Below are 19,581 nucleotides of genomic sequence, written 5' to 3'. Positions count from 1 at the left end.
GTGTTGAAAATATATGGAATTTTTACATGTAAAATTGGGTATCTTGTATTCAGTAATGCTCAAAGTAATCCAACATTAAAAGCAAAGTGGACATATTAATCATAATGCCCTTTTGTTATGTGACATTAGGTTACAAGCATGCTTTCATTTCATGTAAGAAATGAAACCACTTGTTTTTTGAAAGACTGATTTTTTTCAGTGTTGCTCTGTTTGTCATTGTTCTTTTTTATTTCTTATCATCATTAGCTCTATTATATAGTTCTTTGTCCACAAATGAAAAGAGAATCTAGTTTAAAATTTTAACATATAAGTTGCCATATCATTACCTCTTCTAGAGTACAGTAAATCCTCGTCTTTAAAAGTAAGGTAATAATAGCTGAGAATAGCTATATTTGAATGTAACGTTTTTACTACTATTATATTATTTGCTTTGGCAGAAACAACGTGCGTGTCTCTCTGAGTTTTTATGCTAGGTGCTGAAGATGCTTACACTCTCTCAAATTTTATTTGGTAACTAGCCTTTCTGTATTGCTTGCAGCTAGGAATTCCAAACTCAAGGCTACGATATTTTCTCATTGCCAAGCTTCAGTCAGAGCCTTTCCCTTTCCAGGCCCCTGGCCAGGTATTGTTGTTGCTACTGATATTGGTGTTTACTTGTGGATGAATCTCAGTCTGCCAGTTTTTTTGCAGTAACTACTTAGAGCTCCTGTGCTTATTGAGTTTATAAAGCACATCATTCTCATGTCCATTTTCAGGCCTCTGCTCCTCCCAATGTCACTTTTCACTAAACTAAGCAAAGCCAAAACTCACAAAGGCTTTGTAAGTGTAAAAATTATCATTAGTGTCATTTTCCTGCATTCCATCATAACTTCCAGAACTGTTACATTTGTCTTTCCCTTTTCCTGGTTAAAACCACTAATCCATGATTACTTATAATAAAATATAATATGCTATCTTTAAGTTGGCCTGTTTAAACATATTTATTATACTGTCCCTAATACCCATATTATTTATCTTAATTGATTAAAGTGTAATAATGATTAGTTAGAAGCTAACATCAAATTCTGAACTGCTAAGCTGGGATTCTTGGTGAATGATTTTATTTGTTTCATAAGAAATGAGGAAAGATAACAGAGTTACAGTGGCTCAATAAACTTTGTTCTACATAACCACCATGAGTAAAGCTCAACAGCCAATCAGTCTGGCCAGTGAGGGCCAGTTCTGCTGTGTGACTCTCCTGTGATACACGTTCTTTCCTATACTGGACAGTTCCAGAAGCAAGGGAAAAAGTGTATTAGGGAAGACTGAATAACTAACAATTTCTTGAATATTTTTTCATTTATAAAATAGAAGTTTCTACAAGATTATGAGTTTCCACCTGCTCACCTTTACCCTCTGCTCCTCCACGGGATGTAAGCATTTTTAGTGACGAGCACTGAGTTTGGTTTTAGGGCTGAGGCTGCTTCAGTACTTCCTTTTTAATGAAGGAGTTCGGTAAACTTCAGTTCCACGTGCAGTTTCCAATGTTACTTTTACATTTATTTTCCAACAGTGCTGCTGTGTTTAAATTTTGTGAGTTTTCCCACTAGTGAGTACAACAAACAGGAATTCTGTGCAGTAAATCCTCTGAAGCTCACTGTTTATATGACTGGATAGCTGGTAACTTCTGACAGTAACTCATGTCAGTATAGGCAAACTACAATGTTCTTAGCATCAACCTTATAGAAGCTAAAAACTTTGCATGGGTTTAGTTAAAATTACTGATTTATTTCTTATTTTAAATAAAATTTTGACAGTTTGTGTATTTTTTTTATTTAATGCCAGATACTGATGGAGTTTCCTAAAGTTGTAACTGTTCAGCCACAAAAATATGCAGTAGTTGAAGAAAGTAAGCTAAGAGTGAAGAGAACCGAAGCAGATATCTGCGTTGATGGCAGCAGCACACAGTGTTCTAGAAAAGATACCTTTCTTTTTAAGCTGGAAACTCCAGAAGAAATTGACAGGAAACGCCAACAGGACAGTGACCTCTCTGTGCAGATGCTGAAGGATTTCCTTGAAGATGACGACACAGATCAGTATCTTCTACCACCAAAGTTACTGCTTCGATATGCTCTCTTACTGGACATCGTTAAGCCCACTTCCAGAAGATCCATGTGCTTCACTAAAGGGTGAGTTTGAAAAGAGACCCCTTGTGTGTTGTGTCTAAAAGAGTTGTGTTTTGTAGCTAGTCTTTTAGTTCTTCTTGGAACAAGACGTGTTCTATGAAGTGTTTCTTTTAGGCTGACTTTTTCCTCAGCTAGAGAAGAAGAGTGAACATTCCTTGTGCAGGATTCTGTACACCACCACAAAGTATTCACGACAGACAAGACCAGTTGGGAATGACCTTTGTACACATTAAATACTTGTGTTAACATGATTTACACAGTTTGTGAGTTGTTAATTTTATTACCTTTCTTTCTGTGAGATACAAAACCTCAAGAGTGATGTCTATCAGTGTATTTAAGAAATTATATTTTAATCTAAAGAAATAAACTTGAATCATCCAGTTATAATTTAAAATTTAAAACTCATTTATGTTTTTAAGTAAATAATGTATTTTCATATTTCAAAATTTAAGTTACTAAGATTATAAACCCCCCTACTACATATGTCTTTTGGCCATCTGCTACCTATAGCCACCAACCTGTGATATCAGTGTACTGTGTGGCCTTCTAAAGAAGTTGTTGCTAATATTTCTTCCTGGACTGAACATAAAAAGCTTTTTCTCATCATGGCTGCGATGCCAGTTCTTCTAAGGTCTTAGCTAAAACGGAGGCATGATTCCACCAATGGTAACTCTTAGGAACCAGTGAGTTTACCAGGCTTCTTTCCAGAGTGTGGGTTGGGGGTTACTTTCAGGGGTAGGATGCTCCTGCCTCCCAGCAGGAAAGTCTTTACCCAGTAGGGATGGAGAGTTGCCTGTATCTTCACAGATGGAAGACACTTCATCTAGTCTTCCCTAGCCTATGTACTTTACCCCTCCCCTAGGTCATGTGCAATTAAGGCAGAGTTACACAGAACATGTAGCAGGGAGCAGCTAGATACTCAGGTGAAGTCTGTGACCCTCCCCACCCCTCCATGAGGGGCTGAAACAGTCAACTGGCCCAGCCAGGCAATTTTTTAAAGAGGGCACAGAGGAATTTCCAAAATGGTGACTACTGGCTTGGAGATAATCATAATCTTTGGATATTGTTTTATGGTAATATGAAAATCCTTTTTGTGTGTATTGTAAAAGAGTTTCATAATTTGTTTTATTGGTTTCCTATTGTTGAACATTTAGGGTTTTGCTCTGGGTTTCTTGACTTATGACAATTTTTCAACAATTTTTCAAAAACTTAGAATGATGGGGTAAACAGGGCATTTTAGGATGAAAAGTTAAAGACCCTACGTCTATTTTGTGTATGCTCCTCAGATGGGCGGGCGGTTGTGTGATGTGACAAGTTAAACCTTTTTTGTTTTTTTTGTCTGCTAGTTTTCTGTCTCTGTAAGAGACAGGGTTGTCCTATAGCCATGTCGACTCACTCTGATTTTATGATCCACCCTTGTGCTTCTAGGAGAAAGGATTTATTACTTTAAGAAGATTCCACTCAGCTGTTGTCTATTACCAAGTCCAATAGGTTCTGTTTAGGACTCTCATAAAATAGTGCTTATCAATTTTGTAATAAAAAGCAACCTTGATATTCTTTTATAATAAAGATGACATAAACCTTACTGTGGCAGTCGCTTCTGCTAAATATGGTGTGCACGCGCACACATATCTAACTGTGTAGAGCATATGAAAAGGTGGTATGAAACAGTTATTTTTCCCTGATGTATTTTTCTACTTTTAATTTTAAATTGTCCTTATTGTAAACAGAGAGTACTCATGTGATGGAAACCCAGCTTGGCAATATACCTTTCATTTTTGAACTATTTTATACTTCTTATACACTTTTTAATTAATTCTTAAATGAAAACAATAGTGAAAGAGTACAGGTCTAATGAGGGTTAAACTCAGGCTTAGTGGACCATGTGCATGTGGTAATAGAGAGCAGAAGGCTTGGGAGACTGAGAAGAAATCAGAATTCAGGCATTGTAAAAATAATAGTAATAATATGTTTTTATCTATACATTTGCTTTAATTTGGCAGGGATCTTTATAGTATAGTTTGTATTTTCTAACAAGGAACATTGCAAATATAATAATATAAAAATACTAAGACATCATTCAGCGATGCTTATATAACTCAACTGCCACATTTAGTTTTTGAGAAGCTTAAATAGAATTATGTCTTTTGTCTTATTTTAAATTACAAAGCATATTTCTATGATACTGTTCAAAATGTTTCAGAAAAATATAAATGTATGTCATTCCATAAATATTTTATCACTTAAAAATATTTTTTAAGAAAATGATCTTGGGTGATTCCCTGTTGAGTCCGGTGTTTTCAGTAAGTGCAAGGACCCTAATAAGAACCAAGAGCACATGTAACTATAGCTAGGCGTAGTAGCATTCACTTGTATAGCTCTGGGGAAGTGATCCCCAGATCCCTGGGCCTTGCTGGCTGGACAGCTTAACCTGTTTGCTGTGTTTGATACCAGTGAGAGTGTGCCTCCAAAAAACTTTGCATTGCACTTGAAGGCATGACAGCCAGGGTTGTCCTTGGACCCCCACACACATGAATATACTGCACTCCTGCACCAATAAACAGTCACAGGCACTCAGGCATGATTACACACACTGACACATGAACACACACACACATGAACACATACACACAAAGTAATATTTTTTAATATTTGGCATTAAAATTTATCAGGTGTTATATAATATTCATGTTCCTTTTTCAGGTATGGAAGCTACATAGAAGGGACAGGCTCTGTGTTACAGACTGCAGAGGATGTGCAGGTACAGTGTATGTTTTTAAACTCAAACTTTTCATTCAATGACATTACATTTAACATTTAAGAATACCAAAATAATTTTAAATGTTCAACTAATGGTGGCAATGTATTTTACTTATGCACACAGACACACACAATTTCTTTTCTGTGAAGTGATTCTTTGGTTTTTATTTTCTTGTTAGCATTATGAAGTTGACTCTGTTGACTCAGTTTTCTATAATTTTTTACAACTTTTTACTTATATTTACTGATGTATCTTAGTCTTAAGGGGTCAAAAACGACAGATAAACTGAAACTGATCCCGATCTGTTATTCGAGTCTTCTTTTCCAAGTCTGTTGCCATTATCCAGCTAACTATGTCATTGTTGCTCAGAAACATTTTGCTTATACATTCTGCTACTGTGTGTGAGGCACTGCAGATTGCTTGTCCACTCTTCTTAAGCTGCCTCACAACTGGAAATCTTAAGTCTGGTCATACAGAACTTTGTAATTTCTTTCGGATTTTTTTTTCTTTAACAGATTGAGGATATCTACAAATCTCTTGCCGATTTGCCACCAGATGAAAAGATAGCTAAGTTGTCAATGCTTAAACTGCGATATTTCACACCTAGAGAAATTGCAAATCTCCAGGGCTTCCCTCCAGAATTTGGTACGTGGTATCCGTGTAGAGCACACGGTTCACTTACTTCATTAAAGCTCTCAGCACTTCCTTAGGAACTCATGTGGGTATTTTATGAATGGATCCCTGCCGTGGCAGGTGAGGTTGTGAATGCCTCTGCCTTGTCTTTACCTCAGTCATGTCTCAGTCAGTTCCCTTTTCATCTTATTTCCCTCTCCCTGAAGTCCAGTAATAAGTAGGAGTCTGCTCAGGCTGAGGGCAGAATGGTGGTTACTAACCGCCTCAGATGGTTGGTCGAATTCCCTTTCTCCATATGTCCTTGTTTCCATAGGCCTAAACTTGGTAACTCCTCACTAGATTCGGGGGGGGGGGTGGGGTGGGTTCCCTTTGCTAGGCTTATTTTGTTGTTATTTTATTAACTCAGGCCTCAGGTGTGCTTCACCTTTAAGCTACATTCCCCAGATCGCCCCTTTGTATTTATTTTTATATTGAGACAAACGTTTTAAGTTGACCAGACTAATCATGAGCCTGCTCTCTAGCCTGGTGGTCCTTAAATTCATGATCCTCCTGCCACAGCCCCTTCAGTAGCTGGGATTAGATGGTACAACCAGGCTTGGCTGGGCTCAACTGGCTTTTTCTAATGAAGAAGTTAAAGGGTAGTTGAGTTGACTAGTTGGATAAGGGTTGTATTTGTGGGTTTTTTTTTTCCACTTTGGCAAAGATATATTCTTATCAATTATTTCCCTTTGTTCTCCACTATAAGGAATGTCAGGGCCATTCAAGAGCCTTAGGGGATCTACAGCAGGGGAGTACACAAACAAAAGCAAAGATAAAGGGAAGGCAAAGTCCTAACTCCACCATAGTGCAGGAAATCCTGGGATTAACCCCAGGAAGCCTTGGACACTGCCCTGTGTGTGCTGTGCTTACTGTGACCCCAAGGCCCCCTAACCCCCCCCCCCCCCCAACTCGCACTCTCAGCACTAAGCGATGGGTCCACGTTTTCTTACACCAAGGTCTCCAAGTGCTCTCTACACCTGGCTAAATAGGCAAAGGGAAAGAACCAGTCTGCTCCAGGGCATGGAGGGCGAAGCCTGCCTCTGAGAACCCTGCTTGAGATTTGACTATAGAAGGGAAGCTTTATTAAGTCCAGTGGAGTTGTACTGTTGCATGTTCCTGAGGTGACTAATGGGTGAAAGAGATCAGGGTTCCAGATTCCAAGTAACAAATGTAACAATGGATACCTATGCTCTTGCACACTGACAACAAGCTGGGCGTTTCACTTACCTAGTCTCCATACTTGCTTCTGTGAGCATAATCACAACAACCAGCTTTATTTTCCACTCCAACCTTTTAAAGGTTTATCATTGTTGCAGTTTTTACTTATGTATTTAGACATTTTATGTGGGTGTACATGTGCATGTATAATAATAGTGGTTATAAAAGACAGATCATAATTTTGAAAAACAGTAGGGGTGGAGGCATGGGGGAGATTGGAAAGAGAAAGGGAAATGCTGTAATTATGTTCTATTTTTCTTTTTTAATTTAAAAAAGAAAAGACTACCATGTTTCCTTTTGATTCTCTCATTCAGTCCTCAGTGATTTAGAGATTGTTGCTGGAGAAAGGCACAGATGTCCCTTTTCTTGATTTATATCACGAAGTGAGAAAATTGTAGAGGAGGATCTGAGGGGTGGACTGACTCAGTTCTGTTCCATCTGCTTCCTAGCTCCTGTCTTCCGTCTTCCCATGTATTAAACCATCAGATGTACACTCCATACTACTTACAAGGAAACTGATTGATTGTCTAGTTAAAGTAGATTCCTAAGGCTCAGTATAATGATTATTTTACATCTGAAGTTGTAGTTAATTATGTAATATTAAAACTTGGTAAGGGATGTGGAGGGGCGGGATCAGAGTCAGACCATGCTAGAGGAGTCTTTGCTTGTTCTACCTTACATTAACTTTTCTGTTTTAGTTTATAAAATAAAGTAAAATTGTAAGGCATAGATAATTATAACACTTACTTTATGAGGTATTATGGCAGTAGACTGAGTTAGTGTTTAGTTGCTTGTATAATATTCTACACAGAAAGACATGTAGACTTTAATTTTTAAAATATAGAGGGATAATTTTAAAATATTTTATTTATTTATTTATTTATTTATTTATTTTGTGTATGTGCACACATGCACACTCTAATAGGTACACCTACCATGATGTGTATGTAGGTCAGAAGGTAGCTTACAGTACTAAGTTGGTTCTGTCATTTTACCATATAGGTCCCATGAACTCATGTCTGTAGGCTTAGTGGCAATGAGCCATCTTGGTAGACCCTAGAGATAGCTAATTTTTATTTTGTAAAGTTTATAAATTTTTTCTTTTAAAAATTGAAGTGAGTAAAATAGAATTTCTTTAGGTTCTTTTTACATACATACACAATGTGTATAAAGAATCTTTTAATTTTTACTTAATTTAATTTTTAAAGATTTAGATCAAACTATAATCACGTCATTTTGCTCTGTCCCTTTCATCCCCACTCCCCTCCCAGGTGCCCCTCCTTGTTCCTATCCATGGCCTTGTTTTTGTTGTTATTGTTACATATTTTAATTGCTGGCTGCTCTTTTAGAATATACGCTGTGCTTGTGCTGTCAGTTTTGCCCAGCTTTTACCATCACACAACTGTCCTTCATGTGTGTTTCCAACATTAAAGCTGTGGGCACAAAAACGGACATTGTCTGAGCCATTTGTCCCCTGGCAACAATGGATTCGTATCGATGTTTCTGTTGATTTTGTTCTGGTGTCTTGTGACTGCCTACTTGTGTGTGTATGATTAGCTTGCTGAGGGAGAGACACAGACCATCACTGGGAGAGAGCTGCTTCCCTGACCTTGTGCTTTCTATGTGGCTTTGGTTTTGAAGACATCATTACTTTAATACAGTTAGGTTTTTTAGAATAACACCTTTTAAGTTAAACACTATATAATTTTTCCATCACTTAGCTTAGACTTTAATATCAGTATAAAACAAAATTCTGTTTCTAAACTCACTTTTCCCCTTAGTGTAGTCTTAATAACACTAAGGGCCCTTCCCTAGGATTGTGTAAAGGATTGTCTATAAATACTTTTGTACTCCTGGTTATTTGGGACTAAATAGTCTTTGATATTAGTAATGTGCTTGCCTGTGGCTTATTATCTGTAGGATATAAGCTTTACAGTCATGCTCAGTTGCAGCTGACAGCTTTATTATAGTAATTACTGTTATCTTACTGCAATCAATACAGTGTGTAGTATTGGTAAAACAACTTCACCTAATGGTCCTTCATTACAAGTGTATGAAATTGTACTATTCGTAATGCTCCTTAATTATTTCCTTTATCTTATTGTCTAATTTTTTTTTTTGCTTCACTTGTTATTTCAAAGCACACTGAATGTGATTAAATCAGATAGGAGAAAATCAGTTAATGGAAGCAAACTATGAAAACCAGCTCTATACAGAATATATAAAGAACTCTTGCAACTTAACAAAAAGAAAACAATCCAACATAAAAATGTGAAAATAAGGGCTGGAGAGATGGCTCAGTAGTTAAGAGCACTGGCTGCTCTTCCAGAGGACCCAGGTTTAATTCCCAGACCCACATGGCAACTCACAACTGTCTATAACTCCAGTTCCAGATGTATGCAGGCAAAATAATCACTGCATATATACATAAATAAATATTTTTAAAAAGTGAAAATGAATTGAGTATTCATTTTTTCAAAGATAGGCAGATAGCTAATAAGCATGTCAAGAGAAGGTTTAACATCATTAGTTATTAGAGAAATCTAAATAAAACCACAGTGAAACATTACTTCATATCTAACAGAGTGAAGTAAAAAGGGCTAACATCTCTGCAAACATTAGACATAATATATGACTCAGCATTTTTACCTCCAGATACTTACTCAAGGAAAACCTTCATAATATGTATATATTGTTATATATAATATCCAAAAGTGAAAACAACTCAAATGTTTACCAATTAGGATGGATTTAATGTTTTATCCATTAAAAATATTATTAAGTAATAAAAAGTAAGTACTAGAGCTTTCTGAAATGTGAATGAACCTTAAAAACATTATGATGACTGTGAAAAGGCAGGCATAAACATGTCACCTGACTCCATTTATATGAAACTAGAATAGCCAAATCTGCAGTGGCATCAAAAGGTGGAGGCTGTGGGTGGGCAAAGAGAAGGAACAGGGAGTGAATGTTGATGGGACAAGGGTTTTTAGATTTTGGGGGTTTTGTTGTTTGGTTTGTTTGGTTTTTTATTTTATTTTTAAGTAGTGGAAATGAAGGTGTTGATGAATTCAGTCTTAAAATGCATGAACCATATATTTTTATAAGGTAAATTTTGTGGGATATAAATTAAAATGCTATGAAAGTACTGTTAGGTAAAAGAAACTACCAAGAAAAATAGTAGCAACCATTTTTTCAAAGTATATTAACATGTATGTTTCTGTAAACATTAACTGTATCCTATATTATGTGATATAATTGTGTTACACGGTTGTATTAGCACTATAGAATGATGTTATACAGTATTTTGGTCTTCAAATTCTCATTTATTAGTAAAACTTCATGGTCATATTAGCAATTTACCATCTTTTGTGTTTTAATAATGAGTATACTCTCTGGGAATTGTGTCCTAAGGCAATTTTATCACTGTGTGAGCATCAAAGACTATACAACCACAACCACAGCCACAGTGTCACAAAGCGATACATTGTATAGGCCCTCCATTATATGTAATTTTCATTGACCATGAAGGTGTGAGTGTATTTATAAACTAACCATTGCGCTCTTACTGAATGGAATCTTTTATTCTGGAAATTGGGATCGTCAGTGACTGTACTGTAAATGCACCTCTGTTTTCTAGGGTTTCCTGAGAAGACAACAGTGAAGCAGCGATACCGGCTGCTTGGCAACAGCCTCAACGTGCATGTAGTGGCAAAACTCCTCACAGTTTGTGTGAATGATTTGGAAGTGCCTCTAACTCTAGACAGTAATTCCAAAATTCTATCTTGAATTAATTCTTATAGAATTCAACTAAATTATCTTAATAGCATTTATTGGGTAATTCAAGGGAACTTAAATGTACATATCATTGTTTCCTTAAATTTATCTGACTGTATCCAATAAACTTCACATTGCTGTTTTTGTTTTATGAGCAAATATTTTTATAAAGCTTTTAAACATGTGTATTACATATCTTTATATTATAAACAAATTTAAGAATGTTTGAATTTTTATGTGTATATTAGTACTTTATAAAATATGACATGAATAATGTAATGATCCTTAGAAAATTATTTTTGTATGTTAATTTAAAACTTGTTTTATATGACATGGAGAAACTAACTGGATGTAGACCTGGAAGCTTCATCCCTGCTGGTTAGCTTTCATAGTGCTGTTCACGCTACCAGAAGCAAAAATAGCCATCATTCTTAACTAGCTATGAGCCAGGATGCTACAGTAGTGACTATCCTGCTAAGATATGCCCATGAGTGTCGTGGGAATAGCCAACTGCTCTGTGATTTGATTTAAGGCCTGATCAATGAGTAGAATCCATACCAGGCCGTTATCTGGTCCAAAGACCTGTGGCTAGACAGGTCATGGGCCCTAGTGGGTAACCTACTAGTATTATTCTGTTAAATGGTCATTGTATTAAATGATTCCTGATGATTTATTCTTACACGATAGATTAGTGTCTCCCTCAACACTGAGCAGGTAAGCTTCTTGCAGTAAATGGCAACACAGAAATCCAGAGAACAAGAGACTGGAGCGCTCAGCCCTAAGTGACATGTCTATCCTTCCCCTCCCTCCCGAGGCTCAGGGATCATTGGAGAAGAGGAAGCAAAAACACTGTAAGAGTGGTAGATAACTTTAGGGACATAGGTTTTCTAGGTACAGCAGGACAACATAGCTGGGTGACAGCATGCCAAAGACCTGCATGATCTGGAATCCTCAACAGCATCCCAACATGGAGCAGGTAGAGTGGGTATCAAAGCACACCCCTAGCTCAGAGCTGCTGGGAGAGGAAGAGTCAGTTTTCTTCCAAGGTGTGATTCCTGGTATGTGGAACACACCTCAGGGTAGGCTTATACTCAAGAATATTTGAGCAACACAAATTGGACTTGATTTTTTTTTAAGAGGACACAAAGTTAAGTGGATAGGGGAGGGATTGTGAATATGATTCAAATAAATTGTATGACATTCTCAAAGAAATAATATTATTTTAAAAAATTGTTTTATGACTCAAGATACTGCTCTTTTTGTTAATTTATCCTAACTCAAAACTGATTCTAATTTTAGCCTATTGAGTGTTTTACCTAATTCCAGACCTTTTTAGACAAATGCATACATTTTAAACCAAATTATCATCATCCAACATAGACATCAGTCTGAAAATGCTCATTAATTCTTAACCAAATCTTTGAAAACTGCAGGGGCCTTTTTACAGAGTCTTCCTCTGTAGCCCTGGGTGGCCTGGAATTCACTATCTAATCCAGTCTGGCTTCTAACTCAGAGGTATCTGTCTGGCCCAACCTCCGGTTTGCTAGCCAGAATTAAAGGCCAGCAATACTTAACCTGGCTTCCTCTTTAATCTTAATCTGAAGATAAACCTCATTGTCCTGCCTCCATTTGTACATCCTTCCTTTTAGTTTGCTATTACCAGGCTGCTTTTGCTTTGTCAGCCTTCAGGTTAAACTTGTCTGTTATTACGTTCTAAGGAATATGGCGTAGCTTGCGTGGCAGTAAGAGTAAGGGAGGAAATTGTGCTGCTATTTCTATATGGTGCTACCCCATCCTTTATTGCACTGGCTCTGAATGTAACATTTTCTCTCTTCAATTATGGCATCAGTAAATGAATGGATAAGTAATATGTGTTGCAAACATATACCAGAATACCAGTCAGTATTACCTGGGATGGATTTATGATCCATGGCATGACCTGGATGAGCCTTGGGAACCTGCTAATGAAATTATCCGGACATGAAAAGACAAGAGTGGTTTCATTCCCCTGTGAGTCAAGTTCATAGAGACAGTAAGGTGGGCAGTGTTTGCAGGGGTTGGCAGGAGGGGGACTAGGAAGTCAGTGGTTATCAGGTATGAAGTTTCTGTTTGCAAGCATGAGAACGTTCTGAAGGCAGTAGGCACTGCTGGTTGGACATGGCGAGTGTGCTGAGTGTCACCCAACTGTACACTTAGTCTGTTGGATGGCTGATTTTATATTACTTAGATTATACTGAACTCTTAAAAATTACCCCTGAACTCAGGTAAATATGGGTATATCAAAGCTGTAAGCTATGTATGTACCAACAGTCACTGTCTACAATTGTATATATTTTTGAAGATGAACCTCATTAAAGTCTCATAATTATAATTTGAAGCCATCGTGGTGCAAGTTTGTGTATGTTATCTTCACTGCTGAAGAATTCTTATCAAGAGAATGGTTTATGGTTTAACTGTATTTTGCTATGCTTACAATTATGTTATAATTATAAGGTCCAGTGCCCCATTGAACAGTGATATAGTAAGTGCTTAGTTATAGTTCCTCCATTATAAACACACTGATAGGTCTGCAGAGCATTTACTTATAAATTGGGAAACAAAATATGGCTTTATAAGATTTTTCAGCAGCTGAAAAGGTGGGTCAGCAGTTCACAGCACTCAGTGTTCTTTCCGGGGACTGGGTTTGATTCCTACCAATGTGCTATGCTATGTAATTCTCAGGTACTTATTCCTTGTCCCACAATGTTGGTGCTTTACAAGCCCCAAACTAATGAATAGATGCAAATTAATTAATACAAACAAGATGGTTTATATTGGAAAATAATTTGGAGAATAAGTAGTTTTAGGAGTGAAACCTGGACCATCATTAGTGGCTGCTGGCGAAGTCCAAGGATACAAAGGGAGGGAATGAGTCACCTCTGCCCATGGGACCAGCTGACCTTCTCCAGAGACCTAGCACATTGAGTTCTGGCTATTAAATCACAGCTCTTGCCTGGCAAAATTAGCAGATACCTGCAACTGCCAGCCCAGCTTGCTCTCCTCAACAGCTAGAATCTTTGAAAGAAATTTGAAGTTCAAATAATAAATGATGAAGGGTTATCCGGTGCTAAAAATACTAGGATAAACTGTTGTTTGGAATGACCCACTTCCTTCCTCCCTCCCTCCCTTTCTCCCTTTTTTCTCCTCCCTCCTTTTTTGAAGCAGTGTCTCTTATAGGTGAAACTAACCCCAGCTTGCAATGTAGATGAGAGTGACCTTGAACTTTTGACCCTTCTGCCTTCACTCCCAGATGCCAGGATTTTAAGGTAAGTCACACCATGCTTGGCTTAGGTGGTGCAGAGGATGTACATAGATGATAGCATGAATGTGAGGCGAACATGACCCAGAGAAGTGCACCCCTAGACCAATTTGGCTTTTTAAAGAGATAAATGTATTTGATGGAGAAGCTTTTCAGTTACTCTAACAGCCTGCATCCCTACTAAGTATCCATATAGTGATGATGAGTGGTGCCAAGCCTAATGCAAACTACTCTGATTGCATAGTTAGAGGGCAGGGTTCTTAAAAAGTAAAATATATCCTGTCTTTGGCTTAAACTTCAGTCTCATTCAGATCAACATGTTAGCTAGGAGGATTCTGAGGAGGAAGAAATGACACCAAGAAGAATCAAAACGGGTTTAGTTGTGTTAGCGTAACACAGAATAAAAGAGACTTTGTGTTCATCCAGCAACACACATGTGCTAAGTGATGCACTTTGCAGGTGAGTTTGTTGTTTTTCCATCCAAACCAAAGGGATTCTGCTTACTGGTTTGTCCTGACAACTTCTTTATGTAGAATCACGAGGTTTCCACAAGTCAAGTCAAAACAAGGTACCAGTTTTGAGCTCACATCACCTTTTTAAATGTGCTTTCCTGTGTTTCTTAAGTTGTTAGGCAGAACCTTAACTTGTGCTGGGGTTGTACCTTAAACACACACACACAGTCACACACACACACACACACACACACACACACACACACACACGAGAAAAAGAGAAGGCCCTGGGACATAAAGAGAAGAATGTACATGTAATGTGGTCTTCACCTGGGAGCTGTTTAACCACATAACTTGTTTTAAGTGCCACTGCCCTAGGCTTTGGTCTTTGAGAGCACGGTACAATTTCTGGAAGTCTGTGATTACACTGGTTTAAAGATGTGGCCTTTGGGCCCCTTGACCAGTTCCACCTTTCTGCCAGCATTTACTGCCTGTGTGCACTGCATACAATCATCATGTCAGCTTGACAAGAATCTCTCATGCTCTGACTGTTTTTCCTCATTATCCAGCTCTGTCTAGCATGTGCCTTTAAGTCATCATCTGGAAGAACACTTCATATGCTTTTCTAGAGGACAGTAAACATCTAGACATTTTCCAACTTCAGCTTCTAACAGCCAACTGGTGGCCACCATGTTTCCTGTTCTTCTTTTTGCTACTAAAATGTTGATGTTTCTAATAAAAAATATTTTCCCTGAGTGTTTCTATTTCTTTGCTACTTGAAGGATATTTTACTATAGGATATGTGTGCTCTTCTAAATATATAATTATGGTTTAAACTATCAGTTGATCCTGGTTGATTTACTGCAAGAACTAAAATATTCAGCTGGATATGGTGGCACACTCCTTTAATCCCAGCACTAGAGAGACAGATGGATCTCTGTGCTTTCCTTGCCAGCCTAGTCTACTTGATGAATTCCAAGACAGCCAGGGCTATATAGAGAGACCCTGTCTCAAAGGAAAAAAGTTAAAATAGTCTTTAAATATACTACACAGACCTATAAAACAATAAATATCTGAAGAAAATAATGCCCCTTAGTACATATTACTTGCATCTCTAAGACCTTAGTGTTCAAACTAGGGAGGCAGGTGCCAGTCACTTGGAGGTGAATATATATTTTTTAAGAAGTCCTGTTGGAGTCAGCATTTGCTCTTAAGGTGGAATCTACACAAACCCTCAGTGAGAAGAGGATTCCTGATACGAAGCTGTCCTTGAGCATAGTTACTAGGCAACAGGATCCCTGTTAGTAGAACCTCCACAAAGGCCCTGGAGAAGAGTTCAGGCAATGCTCAATAGTACCTAAGCTGGTCTTGACCCATACATGGGGCAGATTTCAGCATCCCAGCCTACTTTCAGAGACACTCCTAAGAGACTATCAGATAATTTTTAGGGTTTAGGCAAATAATATAATATTTAGAATTTTAAAGTTGTTCAATACATGCATCTTAGTTAAATATAACTAACTAGCTTTTGTTATTTTGTTTCTAATTCCATCTATGCAGTATTTCATTCTCAGTTGTAAAATTAAAAAATATAACATTTATACTAAATGTTGATTAATGTGATATTTAGAAAATCAGAATGAATTCTAGAGTTCTGTAGACCAGGACTACAGTGAACTTACCTACAAATAATATGGTCATCTGGAACATTGCTTGTCAGCTTTGCATGTTGTATCTAGTTTGACTGCTTTTGTCCTATTGTTAAGGTATTCTCTAGTATCTCTTGAATATCGGGCTTCTCCCTCCCCATTGCTGGTTAAGAAACGAAATTCTTAAGGAGTATATGCTGGACATTTTTTTTCTCCATGTTTTTTGTTTGTTTTTGTTTGTTGTTAACTTATGATTCATTTCTGAGATTTTTCTCCTCATTTTTGTACCACAGTTAAATCCTGAAGCCACAAAAAGCAAGCTGGATAGTGAGGCCATATGGAACTGCACAGTAACACTCCACATAGGCATGGCCTTTGTTAAAGTGCACATGAATTCTCCAGGACAGTGGGTTCCACTGTGATGGTTTCTTACATACATATAAAGTACTTTACGTCCATCTCCCTGCTGAACATTACTCTCTTGTTCCTCTTAGCTTTACATTTATTTGCTCAAGAAACACAGGCTTGTGTAAAAGCTGTTTTGCCTTCTCCATGTTCTCAAATGTTTTGCATTTACCATAGCTTCTGAGCCTTCTCTTAGTTTCTAAAATTCGTTATCATATGTATTTATTGTGCCTGTATGAGTGTTCTTGAGTGCATACATATTCCATGGTGTGCATATAAAGATGAGAGGACAAGGAGAGAGGCTGTTTTCCCACAGGACTCTCCCTTTCAGTTTTACACCATTCCCATACCTTTGCTTGCACACACATGGTTTCCTGTGTTCCCACTCTGCCTGGAGGATTGGAACTATGAGTGGATGTTGTTTAGCTGGGTTGGCTCTATAATCAGATGAGATCACCTAGACGGGGTGAGGCAGAAAGAGGGTGGGGTTGGAGCTGTACTCTTAGCTGTCCTTGAAGATTTCAACTACCCTGTTGTCAGGGCCATTCATTTCTCACCCATTCTTAAACTTCTCTTCAGCTTCTGTAAAAAAATCTGCCTTTCTGGGAAAGCTGCATCTGATAAGCAGTGATACTTTATGCCTTAGAGAATATGAACGGCCAAGAGACTGAAAGGAAAGATTTGTATGGGTGGCATATACATGTGTATAGATCAATATCAAGTATCTTAGTCACTCTATACCTTAGTTTTTTAGACAAGATCTCTCAGTGAACTTGGAGCCCACCACTTTGACTAGACTGGCTGCCCTGGAGCCCAGGGTTACTATCTGCCTGTTCCTACCCACTGTCCAGCACTGGAATCACAGGCACATATGTTAGGCTTTTATGTGGGTGGTGAGGATGTGAACTCAGGCCCCTGAACTTCTGCAACAAGAACTTTTATCAATCAGCCATCTCAGCTTACAGTGAAGAGCTTTTAACACTCCACCCCCCCCCCACACACACACACTATTTACCTAGTAGTACTGTCACATTGCAAACACTCGAATGTCTGTTGAATGGCTAGACATAGTGGCCAGCCATCCTGGAATTGGAATCAAAGCTAGGGCATCACAGAGAGGGCATCACAAAATGAACTTCAAACTTGAAGTCACTCTTCCTGCGAGCTGTTTGGCTGTTTCTGTTTCATCTTTAGGTAGCCAAATTTACTCAAATGTGCAACATAAGAGCATAAACTAACTCCCAGGATGTGCTTTTGGTTTAGGGAATATATACAGATAGAAACAAATCTTAAAATACTGTATTTTGATATCTATCTAGACTTCACCAGAGAACACAAGTTTATCCTTTTGTTTTTTTCTTCAGCACAGTTTTAAACTCTGTGTAAATATAGTTTTATAATAGACAACTAGTAGATTTCCACAGATGGAAAGAGAAGCACACGCTGGTGTAGGCTCCCATAGAGGAACCGGTTACATGATGTCTCCTGACCTCTCTACTGCACAGAAAAGAGGTGACTCAGTGTTAGGAATCTTCATCATACATCATGGAAACAGAAGATAGACAGAGAAGGCTCATCCCACTCCAGATAAAAGTGTATCTTCTTCATAACACCAGGTCGGTGGCTGTCGCTACCCACGTCCGACCCGCAGAATAAGGCAACGGCAACCGTGTTCTTCTTCAAGCGGTTTATTCAGCTATCCCTGTACAGTGCGCTTCCCCTCTCTCTTTCTCTTCTCTTGTCTCTTTCCCCAGCTCCCGCAGCCCCTTATAAGCATTGCCTTGATCCTATCAGCAGCTGCCACGAAGTCACTAATTGGCCACTCTCAATGACGCGAGGTGGGGTGATCGGGTAACCACACCTCTCAGCGCATACAACTTCATATATGGAGTTGTCTTTTCTCTCAAGCAATGCCTATGCCAAGTGCCACCTTGTAATGGCGAGAGCAGAGCTGCTTCCCACAGGTGGCATCAGCCCTATGGAGAAGGATCCTAGCACAGGCTCCACTTCCCTGCCAGATCTCAGATTCCTACACCTGCTCAAGGGCATCATCCAGTGGTACTGTCAAGGGGATCAAACCACAGAGGTGCCTGACCCAGTAAGTCTTTCTCACTGTGGACCATACACTCTGGTCTAGCAGAGTTCCAGGTTAGCCTGGCCCAAGAGAGATGATGTTTTCACTTAAAACAGTAGCATCAATGGACCCTTGAGACTGCAGCAGGACCAGATAAGCCAAGCAGGCCAACATAACAAAGGCCTTGCAAACTTAACTGTCATCAGAATAACAGCTTATAAATGTAAGCTAAGACCTCTGTGGTGACTATAAATAGACCAATCACCTGCTAAAATAAAAGATTAAAGTGGAACCCATATGTATGGAGTGTATGCCTGTAAATGCAACCCTTGGCAGACTGAGTCAGGAGGATTGCAAGTTTGAGGCTAGCCTGACCTACAAAGTGAGTTCTAGTCTACCCTGGGTTATAGTAAGAGCTTGTTCCAAAATTACCATAATAAAAAAAGATCCAGAGTCTCATTGTATATAATAATCTGGTCACCTGTCATACTAGAACAAGGACAATCACATTTTGAATAAGAAAGACATGACAATAACAAGATATATATCAGATACTGAAAAAGCCAGTTAAGTTTCAGCTTCATTTGCAGTCTGATGTAATGGAATACAATCCCCCATTCCCTAGACATTTTTGCTGGAAGACAAAGGCTGTTCCTTACCCAGTTCTGTACTCATGGCACCTCTCTTGGCTGCTGACAGTAGATGCCTAATAAAGAATTGTCCAGTTACCTGACTTGAATATGAATGTGCTGAGTATCATCATTATAAATTCTTTCATGACTTCGAGGAAGTTTTTAATAATTCTGTTAGTCAGCCAACACAGTAGGGACAAGCTGATGCTATCAGGGAAAGTATTTGCTGCCAGAATTGTGTACAGCTCTTAAGGTATTGTTTATGACTCTTTCTAAACATAGTCTAGGAACTGTTGACAGAGCCTGATTTAGCAGTACCTCTGCAATAAATATAGACCAAGCCACCATAAAGAAAACATCCAAAGGGCAAAAGGCTTTGTTTTATATAGATCTTAGAATAATGATACTGGAAAAGACTTAGAGGTGAGGTCATTCCATCCTTCTTCCTGCCCTCAATGACAACACTTTAAATCTTCCC

At 38.3% G+C, this 19,581-nt stretch overlaps 1 protein-coding gene across 10 annotated transcripts in view; it reads left to right on the top strand.

Annotated features, from left to right (window-relative positions):
* The window catches only part of Trdmt1 (tRNA aspartic acid methyltransferase 1), a 36,508-nt gene extending 23,538 nt beyond the window's left edge, over nucleotides 1–12,970 (top strand). For 5 of the 10 annotated variants that reach the window (XM_076939511.1, XM_034510985.2, XM_076939514.1 and 2 more), the window contains 5 exons: nucleotides 539–622; nucleotides 1,825–2,168; nucleotides 4,869–4,926; nucleotides 5,442–5,571; nucleotides 10,457–12,970. In XM_076939511.1, the coding sequence (XP_076795626.1) occupies nucleotides 539–622; nucleotides 1,825–2,168; nucleotides 4,869–4,926; nucleotides 5,442–5,571; nucleotides 10,457–10,605 (765 nt within the window). In that variant the 3' untranslated portion in view covers nucleotides 10,606–12,970. The remainder of the gene's footprint in view (nucleotides 1–538; nucleotides 623–1,824; nucleotides 2,169–4,868; nucleotides 4,927–5,441; nucleotides 5,572–10,456) is intronic. The other 5 variants (XM_076939512.1, XM_034510988.2, XM_076939517.1 and 2 more) reach the window with 3 other exon arrangements.
* Nucleotides 12,971–19,581: the final 6,611 nt, after the last annotated feature.

This window comes from Arvicanthis niloticus, chromosome 8 (assembly GCF_011762505.2).
Source record: "Arvicanthis niloticus isolate mArvNil1 chromosome 8, mArvNil1.pat.X, whole genome shotgun sequence".
Taxonomy (NCBI): Eukaryota; Metazoa; Chordata; class Mammalia; order Rodentia; family Muridae; genus Arvicanthis; species Arvicanthis niloticus.
Note: the sequence above shows the minus strand (reverse complement) of the source record. Positions and strands in the feature narration are given on the sequence as shown.